General features: G+C 48.1%; 1 protein-coding gene across 2 annotated transcripts in view; it reads left to right on the forward strand.

The window, feature by feature from the left end:
- Window positions 1-339: 339 nt before the first annotated feature.
- The window catches only part of DGKD (diacylglycerol kinase delta), a 111,813-nt gene continuing 100,059 nt past the window's right edge, over window positions 340-12,093 (forward strand). For both annotated transcript variants that reach the window (XM_030323715.1, XM_030323718.1), the window contains exon 1: window positions 340-500. In XM_030323715.1, coding sequence (XP_030179575.1) covers window positions 345-500 — 156 coding nt within the window. In that variant the 5' untranslated portion in view covers window positions 340-344. The remainder of the gene's footprint in view (window positions 501-12,093) is intronic.

Below are 12,093 nucleotides of genomic sequence, written 5' to 3' on the forward strand. Positions count from 1 at the left end.
GCAAGACAGAGTCTCCGGCTTCCTGGAGATCACTTACATTCTTGAACGAAAAGACTGAAGATTTAAAAAAAAGTGACCACAGGAACAAAATGACGCAAATCGTGCCCTAGACAGAAAATAAACAGATGCTGAGACCAGGGGCCAGGGGACACCGCGGGTGGAGGCGGAGGGGCCAGAGCGCGACTCCATCTGCGGCTGCGCGCGTGACCGGCAGGGGGCGCGGCGGGGGGGGGGCGGGGGGGAACCACCCAGTCTCGGCCCCGCCCCCGCCCGGACAGGCCCCGCCCTCCAGACCCCGCCCCCGGCCCCGCCCCCGCCCGCTGTGCGCGCGCTGGCCCGGCAGCATGGCGGCGGCGGCGGGCGCCCCTCCGCCGGGTCCGCCGCAACCTCCTCCGCCGCCGCCGCCCGAGGAGTCGTCCGACAGCGAACCCGAGGCGGAGCCCGGCTCCCCGCAGAAACTCATCCGCAAGGTGTCCACGTCGGGCCAGATCCGTCAGAAGGTGAGCCCGCGGCGGCGGCGGCCCGGGCGCGCGCCCCTCACGCCGCGGCAGCCCCGTGAGGCCCGCGGCCGGGCCCGAGAGCCGCCCAGGCCCGGCCCAGCCCGGCCCGGGGTCCCGCCGGGCGCCGCTGTCCGGGCGGAGCGCGCCCCACGGGGTAACGGGCCGGGCGCCCCGCCCCGCGCCGGGGCTGAGCGCGCCCTCCCGGCGAGGCGGCGGCGGGGACCCCGGGCCGGGGGCGCAGGTGGGCGCCGCGCGGGGCCGGGCGAGTGGGGCGGGGCGCCGGGGCCAGGGGCGCCAGCCGCAGTGGGCCGCGAGGAAGCCCCGCGCCGCGAGGACCCGGAGGAAACTGAGGCCTAGAGGCGGGGGGCGAGCGCCCCAGAAATGGGGGCTGCTGGCTGCGCCCCGCAAGCGTACGCTCCCCGAGCCCCGCGTTTCTGAGGACTGGCCAGGTCATTTCCCGCCGGGTGCTCTGTGGACTCACCTGTGGTCCCCCGGGAAATTCAACAGGACCCGGGTGTGACTTGACTCGCTTGTGTCTTCGTGCCCTAGGGGAAGGGATGCGCGTTCTGTGACCAGCTCACCCTCCCTCGGGAAAGCCGGGAGAGGGGGGCTTTCCCTGGCGGCGCACCCGCTGGGCACCTAACTCGGTGGAGAACTCCAGACGCCAAATACTCGCTTGCAGAAAGACGCATTTCCTTTCTGCGGGAGGAAAGTTGCGCCCTTTGTTTTCCCATTGCGGTTCCCGTTGAAAACTGCTTATGGTTTTTGCTACAGGTGAGCCCTCTCTGTTAGAACACGGCTGCCTGAGGCAGGTGGCTGGACAGGTGGCTGAGGGCATGCCGGGTCTGTGGGCAGCCCCGGCGGATCCAGCTGGCACAGACTCTCACCCTGCTGCAGTGCGCTTTTCCTCCGGGGCCAGTTAGGTTCAGCTGGTACTTTCACCGTGGGAGCCATTTCTTGCTTTACCTTTTGTCAGCCTTTGATACTTGTGGTGGGGTAGTCTTTGGGCTTAGCATGTTACAAACAGGTTTATTGTATAGTGTTCCAGGTATTCGGCAAATAGGTGATTGAACCCCTCCTTTGTTCCAGATATAGCAGTAATGGCAATTAATTGTAAGGTAGCAATTCTTCAGTGCTTACCAGGCAAGGTGCCAGGCATTTTTCTTGGGTTAACTTTACAGCACTCTATGTGGGTTAACTCATGTAGTACTAGGGAGAACCCACTGAGTTGGGTGTTACCTATCATCCCCATCCGATGGCATTGGCCCAGGGTGTCACAGGTAATAAATGTGGATCTGGATCGGAACCATGGTCAGGATCCCAAGATGGACAGTAGGAGTCTGGATCCTACCGTGTAGAAGATGGAACCTGTGCACGTGACAGTATGACATAGTAAGTCCTGTGGAAGCTCAGGGGACAGAGAATGCAGCTACCATGATCTTGAGAGAAAAAGTTTGCCAAGCTAATTGGGGAAGGAAGCGCTTTCCACATAGTTGACAGATACTGACACACATTGTAGCTGAAGGTGTAGGCACAGCTGGGAATGGTCAGAAGGTGAGTGGGTCAATTTGAGGGGGATTAAGAAAAGGCTGGAAAGGTAGATTGGGCTGGATTTTAAAGGGCCAACCCTGGAGTTGGGTTTTTGGCCTTGAGCAAGAGGGAGCCACTGAGGGTTATTCAGAGCATGGGAGTGACCAGTCAGATGTGCTTTTAGGAAGATCTCCAAGTAGCCCTAAATGATACTGATAAGAGTTGCTCTCCCCTGTTGTTTGGTCCTGGAGCATGGTATGTGCCCAGTGTGGGGTAGATCATATGATTTACAAGTGTGATTAAGATTAGATCTCTCAGAGATTCCAGTGTTTGTCCAGAATTCTGTTCTTTAGGAGGCATTCCCTCCCCCCCCCCCCATTCCCCAACACAATAGTTGCTGTACCTACCAGCTGTTGTGGTTGAGGAGGAGTGATGGGTAGAGTGTTAAAAATACACCCTGACGACTTGAGTTGCTGAATACAGTCACATCTGCTGTACAAATAGCTTCAGGCTAATTTTTCTTTCGGGTTGTTAGAGATTGCCTGAATGTGGGAAGTGTGAGGTTTTCTGTGTGCACTAGCTATCCGCCCCCCCTCCCCGCCCCGTTTTTTAAGCAGATAAGCCATTCAGAAAATTGCACTGGGATTATGTGGTGCATAAGAGAGAGATCCAAAATGGTATGGGGTATCGTTCTAGGTCTAGACGGGAAAGCTGAAACCATTCATTTAAAACAGAGGGAATTCAATGTAGGGGGTGGTCTCCCAGGCGGTGAAGGACTGGGGATGCAAACAGTGGGCAGTGAAGCAACCCTGAGATGAGGCAACAAACAGGAAACCATTGTCACCCCTAAGCTGGAGGACAGGGGAGGGCATGGCATTTCAGACTCCCCAGGAGCAACTCCCACCTGCCAGAGGCTGAACTGCCCTAGGTCATCTGGCCCTGGAGCCTTTGGAGGGCGCTGCTGCAGCTGCTGTCTAACCCCGCCCGCCTCTTGCTTGGGAACCCCAGCGTGTTCGGGGTCAGCCCCCCCCCCCCCCCTCAGGACAAGCTGGCCCAGGACCAGAGCTGTATGTATTTCAAGTTTTTGAAATAGCAGTCCAGTGCTTCTCAGATTTTAATGTGCAGGCGCATCCCCTGGGGATCTTGTTAAAATGCAGATTCTGGTCAAGTAGGTCTAGGGTGGGGCCTGAGAGTCATTTCTAGTCAACTCTCAAGAGATGCTTAGCTGCTTCAGCCTGATCTCACGGTTTGTGGGTTCAAGCCCCGCGTCGGGCTCTGTGCTGACAGCTCAGAGCCTGGAGCCTGCTTGGGATTCTGTGTCTCCCTCTGTCTCTGCCCCTTCCCTCCTCATGCTTTGTCTCTCTCTCTCTGTCTCTCAAAAATAAATAAACGTTGAAAAAAATTAAAAAAAAAAAAAAAAAGAGAAGCCTTACCAAAACTCCAAGTCAGTCTTTAGTTGTTAATGAGGTTCTTTTAAAACTTTTTCCGGAGTCTTTAGCATACTGAAAACTTGATGAGGGGAGATTTGAGATGGTCATTTATTTAGCATTTCATGCATGTCTGATATTTTTAAAAGTTCCAACTGGCCCTAGCAAAGACATCACTTCGTTTGTATTTCCTAACTAGTGCACAATAACGACTCCATAGGACCACATAGTTAAGAGTGGGAAAAAGAAAATGGAAGAAATAACACTGGTAAATTAATTCACCAGCTCATTATAGGTTATTTTGAAATTTGAGTAAAGAACAGTGTGATTCTGTGAAGTATATCAGTTAAGACTGAGTTTAATCTATTTCTAGGTTTTAAAAACGTTAACATTTTGGCTTTGTGCATGAAAGTGCTTACATCCCTGATTTCAAATTTAAACAAAGCGTTTTTCCCATTGTGAAATGAAAACTAGTAGAAATTAGGCAAAATGTAAAAGACTTAAAAACATAGCTTTATAAAGATATGATTCACATACCATACAGTTTACTCACTTAAACTGTATACAGCTCAGTGGTTTTTAGTATATGCGTGTTGTGTAACCATTACCACAGTCAATTTTAGAACGTTTCTATCACCCCCAAAAGAAACACCATAACCTTTAGCATCTGTTCCTTATTCCTTCTCAACTCTGTCAACCTTAGCTGCTAATCTCCTTTCTGTCGTAAGGATTTGCCGATTCTGGGCATTTCACATCCATAGAAGCATGCAGTATGTGCCTTTTGTGTCTGGCTTCTTTCGCTTAGCGTAAATGTCCAAAACTCGTCTATGTTAGAGCGTGTGCATTTGGGTTATTTCCACTTTTTGGCTAATCTGAATGAGGCTGCTGTGAACATTTATGTACATGTTTCTTTGTGGACGTATGTTTCATTTCTCTTGGGTATCTACTTACCACTACATTTGCTGGGTCACAAGGTAACTCTGTGCTTAACCTTTGAGAAATTGCCAGACTGTTTTCCAAAGTGGCCGTGCCATTTTACATTCCCACCAGCAGTGTGTGAGGGTTCCGTTTTCTCCAGGTCCTCAGTTATTACGTCTTTTGACTGTAGCCATCCTAGCGGGTATATGGTGGTATGAAAGGTTTTTAAAGCTCACGTGTGAGCCTAAACTTTAAGAGCCTAAACTTTGGTGTCGAGTGAAGTTGATTCACACCTGGCTCTCCCACTTATGAGACACGTGATCACAGGTTTCCAAACCTCCTCTCCTAAGACTTGGTTTCCGGATCTGAAACAGGGAAAATACCAGTAAATGTGAGACATGTGTTCTTGAGCCTCAGTTTCCATATCTGCAAAATTGCAAAATAGAAAGGATAATAGTAGTTCTCAGAACCCTAAAACAGAGGTGATGATGATAAGTCATAGAAGTAAATGGGACAGTCTGTGTCCACTTAGCTAGCATAGTGCCTGGTGTATCGTCAGCATTCAGTAAATGGTTTCTTTTAGGATTATTTCTGCCTTTTTGGTCATTCTCCCCAAACCCCTCCTCCCTCAGCTCAAGCTGAGTGATTCTTCGTCTCCAGCGGCCAGGAGAGCAAGTAAGAGTGAATCTGGCAGACAATTAGCTATGCAAATCTTTCTTAAAAAATTAATTTATGGAATCCTAGTGGGAATATCATAGCTAGTCATTATTTTTCTTGTTTCACAGATTCATTTTTAACTCAGCAAATATTGTTAAGTGTGCTAGGCACTTGGGGTGCCTTACTGAGCAACAACAAAAAACATTCCTGGAGCTAATAGTCTGAAGACAGGACAGACGTGGGTAAGATAATCGCACAGTTAGTGTGGCATTATGACACTGATGAGCGTTAAGCAGGTGACAGCCAGAGTGCTTTGGGAGGAGACAATAGGGCGATTTGACCTGATACGGGAGGGTGGTGGTAGGGAGAGATGAGTGGGGAAAAAAGTGACTTCTGGTGATGGTGGGCCAGGTAACTGAGAAGCTGTCTGCAGCTTCTGCTAACAGGAGGCAGCTGATGAGACAGTGCAGTAGCACAGGGCTGCGAACCAGGGAGGATGAAGGTCTGTGGAAGTGAGCTGGCCTTTGGGGCTCCCTGCTTTTTCCCCTGAGTTCAGTAATGGGGTCTGTAGTGGGAAGAGCATCCCCTTAAAATTCATGTTCACTTGGAACAGGAGTGATAGGAGTGTCTTTTGTTATTCATAATGAGCCCCATTTGGCTTTACCTGAACTTACGCTAACGAGGTGCCTCAGGGCGTGGCTGAAGTCATCCAAGATAGCTTCAGGATGGGAGCTGGTCACCAGAAAGACCAAACAAGTGATTCAAGATGTGAACTTTCAGCCTTACTCCCAACTTCTAGGAGCAGAGGGGGTTTGGAGATTGAGTTATAACAACTCTTTAACAAGGGGATTCGAGGAGTTGCTGGGCTGGTGAACATACTAGTGTGTGGGTGTGGGTTTGGGTGTGGGGCAGGGGTGGGGGCTGGCATGCCCAGAGAGGGCATGGAAGCTCTGCTCCTCCCCACTCCCATACTTACCCTGCACATCTCTTCCCTGTGGTGTCTCTTTCCAGGTGTTCGTAGGAATGTGGAGCAAGGGGAGACTGACCTGCCGTTGGTGGGAATATTAAATTGGTGACACCATGTTAGAAGACATTTTGTCAGTGTCTCTTAAAGTCTCTTAAAGAAATGTGTATCCTGTATTTCAGCAATTCCACTTGTAGGTGTGTGTATCTAATAGCTTATACAAGCTAATGTACTTCAAGAGGCACCACGTACAAGAATATTACTAGCGTAGTTTTGGTAGTAGCTCAAAAGTGGAAAGAAGCCAAATGTCAGTCAACAGTAGAATGGATGAATAAATTGTGGTATGTTCTTTCAAGAGAATACTATGCATCAATGAAAATGAACTGCTACCTGCTGAGTTAAGGATTAATTACAGCATTAATGTAGTCTGGCCAAAAAAGCCAGACATTAAAGAATGTTATGTGTGATTCCATTTAGATCAAATTCAGAATGGATAGGATACTAAGGTGTTTAGTCTTGCCTGCCTGTGTCTTTAAGTTTGCATGCAAAGAAATGATTACCAGAGAAGTTTGCACAGTGGGAAGATATGGGTAGTGATTGGATGGCCCATGAGAGAGGGAGCTTCCGGAGTGCTGGTAGTGTTCTATTTCTTTCTTTTCTTTTCTTTTTTTTAATGTTTATTTTTGAGAGAGACAGAATGTGAGTGGGGGAGGAGCAGAGAGAAAGGGAGACACAGAATCTGAAATGGGCTGCAGGCTCTGAGCTGTCAGCACAGAGGCTGACATGGGGCTCGAACTCATGGACTGTGAGATCATGACCTGAGCCACAATTGGAGGCTTAACTGACTGAGCCACCCAGGTGCCCCAGCGTCTGACTCTTGATCTCAGCTCAGGTCTTGAGCTCAGGGTCCTGAGTTCAGGCCCCCTTTTGGGCTCCATGCTGGGCGTGAAGCCTACTTTAAAAAAAAGACAGGGGCACCTGGCTGGCTCAGTCGTTAAACATCTGACTTTGGCTCAGGTCGTTATTTCATGGTTAGTAAGCTCCAGCCCCACACGGTGTGAGCTTGCGCCCCATGAGCCCTTCTTCCGGTGAGCCCTGCTTCTGTCTCTGTCTCCCCTCCTCCCTCTGCCCCTCCTGAGATTCTCTCTCTGTGCCTCGCTCACTTGTGCTCTCTCTCTCAAAACAAAAACAAAAACAAAAAACGGGTGCCTGGGTGGCTCAGTCAGCTAAAAGTTGGCATCTGACTCTTGTTTTTTTTGTTTTGTTTTGTTTTTTTGTTTTTTTTCAACGTTTATTTATTTTTTTTGGGACAGAGAGAGACAGAGCATGAACGGGGGAGGGGCAGAGAGAGAGGGAGACACAGAATCGGAAACAGGCTCCAGGCTCTGAGCCATCAGCCCAGAGCCTGACCTGGGGCTCGAACTCCCGGACTGCGAGATCGTGACCTGGCTGAAGTCGGACGCTTAACCGACTGCGCCACCCAGGCGCCCCTGACTCTTGGTTTTGATTCAGGTCATGGTCTCACAGTTTGTGAGTTTGAGCCCTATACTGGGTTCTGTGCTGATGGTGCAAAGCCTGCTTGAGATTCTCTCTTTCTCTCTCTGCCTCGCCTCCCCCCTCAAAAGTAAATAAATGAACATTAAAAAAAAAAGATTTAGGGCCGCCTGGGTGGCTCAGTTGGTTAAGTGTCTGACTCTTGATTTTGGCTCAGGTCATGATCTCACAGTTCATGGGTTCGAGCCCCGTGTTGGGCTTTGTGCTGACAGTGCAGAGCCTGCTTGGGATTCTCTTTCTCTGCCCCTCCCCTGCTTGCTCTCTCTCAAAAATAAATAAATAAACATTTAAAAAAATAAAAGATTTCAGGAAGGAGCGAGACATAATCTGATCTATGTTGAAAAGGTTGCTCTTGCTGTGTTGTTGTTGGCCGAGTGAGTGCTGGTAGCCTGGGCCGAGGTTGTGGTGGTGGTAATAGGGAGACTTAGTTGGATTTGACATTGTGAGAACTTGGTGATGGTTTGGTGTGGGTGTTGGGGAAGAGGAGGCTTGTGGGATAACTGGAGCTCTTCTCTGACATAAGGAGGTCTGCTTGAGGACTGGTGGGGACCAGCTTTGGGATTTTGCCCTCACTGTGCCCTGCTGCAGTGGTACCCTGGATTCTTTATTCTCAACTATCCCAACTTTACAGCGGAGGGATGTAGGCTCAGAGCAGTTAGGTGGCTCGCCAGTGTGCCACCCAAGCCTTGTAGATTCCATACCACACCTCTTCCTACTGGGTCCTACCCAGCCCCTTGACAGTGGGGGTGGTTCCTGGAGGCTGAGAGAGGGAACAGTGGCACAGTGGGAGGGCCCACTTAGCTCTGGCCACTGGCTTTCAGAGGTGGGGGGGAGCAGGAGAACCAATCTGAGAAGGAAGTGAGAAGCTGGTGAGGAAGAAGATGGAAGGGAGGGGAGGGGAAGAAGGTAAATTCCTGAATTCAGCACCCAGAGGTCCATCTGCACTATCATTATTGTTACTTTTGTGTTTCCTTCCAGACTGTGTTTCTGGGTGTGTTTAATTGAGTTGGAATGAACGTATATGTAAGTTTCCACTTTCATGTTACAGGTATTTCTCGTGTTATTAAAGTCTCTTTATTCTTGGGGCACCTGGGTGGCTCAGTCGGTTAAGCGTCAGACTCTTGACTTAGCTCAGGTCATGATGTAGTGGTTCATGAGTTTTGAGCCGCAAGTTGGACTCTGTGCTGACAACTCAAAGCTTGCTTGGGATTCTCTCTCTCTGTCCCTCCTCCACTTGCTCTCGTTGTCTCTCAAAAACAAATAAACATTAAAAAAATAAAATCTCTTTATTCTTATCCCTTGTAATGGTTGTACCATATATTCTATGAAAATAGAAGAGAGACAGAGCCTGACTTGGGGCTCAGACTCATGAACTGTGAGATCATGACTTGAGCTGAAATGAAGAGTTGGATGCTTAACCAACTGAACCACCCAGGCGCCCCACATGCATTGTGTTTGGTTGTTGTACCTCTTCAGACTCTCAGCTTAGAACAGCTCCCCATAGCCACCTTCTCCCTCTTCTCCCCATTATGACACTGACTCTGTGAAGAGACCAGGGAAGCGGTCTTGTTAAATCTGTGTCTGGATTTGTCTGATTGTTTCCTTGTGGTTTCTTTGATCCTTTTATTTGCTGTAAACTGGAAGTGAGAGGTTTGAAGACTCGAATACGTTCAGGTTGATGTTTTGGGCAAATCTCCTAAATCTGGGATTCTCAGTGTCCTGTTAGGCTGTCCCCTCTGCTGTGTCATCATTTGCTTTATGTGGAGATGCTAGATCTTCCTGCTGAAAATGTAGATTTCCCTCTTGGCAGTTAGGAGGTAACCTGTGTGGTGCTTCCTGGGCACCGTGCAAATATCCTTTTCTTTAACAATCTGCTCGGCTGCTTTCTTGAGCATTCATACATAATACTTGCCTGAATCAGCTACATTAAGAGTTTGCAAAATGGAGAGTTCCCCTCCCCGCCGCCCCGCCTGCCCCTTTCTGTCATTTCTTCCATGTGTATCTGTTGGTATTCTGTAAAATTTACCCACTTCAACTGGGGAAGGACTACAGTTTCTCCTGAAAAAAAAAAAAAAAAAGGCAGGGTAATTGCTAGATTCTGTTTAATTACCAATTTTCAAAGTAAGGATTCGGTAGAAGAGTCATTCCCAACAGAAGGCAGATGTTTTCTTTTCTCTCTCTCTCTCTCTCCCTATGGATTCACTATTTTTGTTCAGTGTTTTACAATCAGTCACAGTCATTCCTTTTGATGCTCAAATTGTCTACATTTCCCCAGGAGAGCCCCTTCAAGCTGGCTCTTTGGCCTTTGAACATTTGCTTGCTGTGTTGCAATCTGTTGTTTCATCTTTGGGCCGGAGCCCCGAGGTGGGGTTGTGGGGCACCGTGTCCAGTCTGGGCTGAGTGAGGGAGGCTGCCCTCCTCCCTCCTGTGCCTGGAATTTCGGCACATCAGCCTGGCAGGTCTTTGCTTTTCTTTTTTGGGTTTGTACTTCAGATTTTTGCATCTCTGCTTATTTTGTGTTCTTTTGGATGGTTCTTATTGTAGGCTGATCTGTCCCTTTATCAATCTGTTGGAGAGCTTTCCCCTGTCTTTTCTTCTCTCCACTGTAGGCTACAGCATTCTGTGTCTCAATTTTGTCTTGTTCATGACCAGTGACATTTTCTGCAGTGTACATTTTTCCCTTTAGCCCTTCACATGTGGGTTTTAATTCTGCTGGAGTGATTGTTTTTGCTTCCTTTTCTAATCATGGCCTGTATCGCAGCTTGTTGTACTTTAATTTCATCATGTTCTCATTCTGGTGCACCCTGTCCTTGAAAAAACTTTAATTTTTTAATAGAGTCAGTGTCTTCCTGTAATCTTACAACAAGAAGCGCATAGTTTCTAAAATGGTCTTCCGGTTTCTGTAATAAATTCATTTAGATTTATTCATGTGCATTATAGTGTAGCTTCAGCCTCTTACCTCCGCTTTTTTGTTTTGATTTATCAGTCCTAGGATGTGTTTGCCAGTCTACGGGTTTGAGCTGCCATTAGCTGTGTGCTTGGCTGCCAGAGGGAATGTGAGTCCCGCCTGATATTGGCCACAGGTCCAGCGCTGTGCCTGCTGCTCTGGCCGGGCCATCCCTGCGGCCTCGGTCTGAGCAGTGAGGTGCCTTGGGTCACCTGTCACCCACTTCTGGCTGGCTCTGCTCTTCCTCATCTGAAGGTGATGGTGTCTGGGCAGTGGTGGTTTTCCTGAGCCGGCTTCTCTGGCCCCACCGTGGTGAGGTACACCCCATGCTCCAAGATGAGCAGTGCTTTGTCCCTTGCGCCAAGATGGAAGAGGGATACTCTGATTCTTTTTATTTACCGTTTGACCATTTTAAATGTATACAATTCAGTGGCATTAGGTACATTAGCAGTGTTGTGCAGCCAGCACCACTATTTAGTTCCACAACTTTTTCCCCTCCAAGGAAACCCCTTCCCCATTGAGCAGTCACTCCCCATTCCCTCCTCTTCCCCAGCCACTCGTCCACTTTCTGTCTCCATGGGTTTGCCTGTTCTGGATATTTTGTATAAATGGAATCATATAACGTGGCCTTTTGTGTCTGGCATTTTTCCATTAGCATAGTGTTTTCAAGGTTCATCCATGTTGTAGCATGTATCAGGACTTCGTTCCTTTTTATGGCCTAATAGTATGTTATTGTATGGATATGCCACATTTTGTTTATCCATTCATATGTTGATGTATGTTTGAATCACTTCTGTTTGGCTGTTATGAATAGAGCTGCTATGGACAAGTTATTGTTTGAATACCTGTTTTCAGTTCTTTTGAGTGTTTATCCAGGGAGAAGAATTGCTGGGTAATTCTGTGTTTACCTTCTTGAAGAACATCTAAACTGTTCATCTTACATTTCCAACAACACAACAGCAATAGAGAAGCATTCCAGTTTCTCCACATTTGCCAGCACTTTTTTTTTTTAAATGGGCCATCCTGATGCGTGCAAAGTGGTATCTCCTGGTATTGATTTGCATTTCCTTAGTGACTAACGATGTTGGGCATGTCTGTCTGTCTGTCTGTCTTTCTTTTTGTTGTTGAGTGTTTTTTCATGTGCTTCTTGGCCATTTGTATATCTTTGGAGAAATGTCTATTTCAGTCCTTTGCCCATTTTTAAGTTGGGCTATCTTTCTGTTGAGTTGTAAATCTTTATATATTCTAAATATTGGACCCTTATCAAATCAGTGATTTGCAAATATTTTCTCCCCTTCTGTGGGTTCTCTTTTCACTGTCTTGATAGTGTCCTTTGAAGCACAAAAGGATTACAAATTTTGATGAAGTCCGCCTTATGCTTTCCGTCTCTTGTTTGTGCTTTTCGTGTCATATTTGAGAAATCCAGGGTCACGAAGATGTACTTTAGTGTTTTCTTCTAAGACTGTTTTATCTTTTTATTTAGTCTTTGATCCATTTTGAGTTAATTTTTGTATGTGGTGGAAGGAAAAGGTCCAGTTTCACCCTTTCCCATGCAGATATTCCAGCACTGTTTGTTGAAGAGGACCACTTTTTTCC

Source organism: Lynx canadensis, chromosome C1 (assembly GCF_007474595.2).
Source record: "Lynx canadensis isolate LIC74 chromosome C1, mLynCan4.pri.v2, whole genome shotgun sequence".
In the NCBI taxonomy this organism is placed as follows: domain Eukaryota; kingdom Metazoa; phylum Chordata; class Mammalia; order Carnivora; family Felidae; genus Lynx; species Lynx canadensis.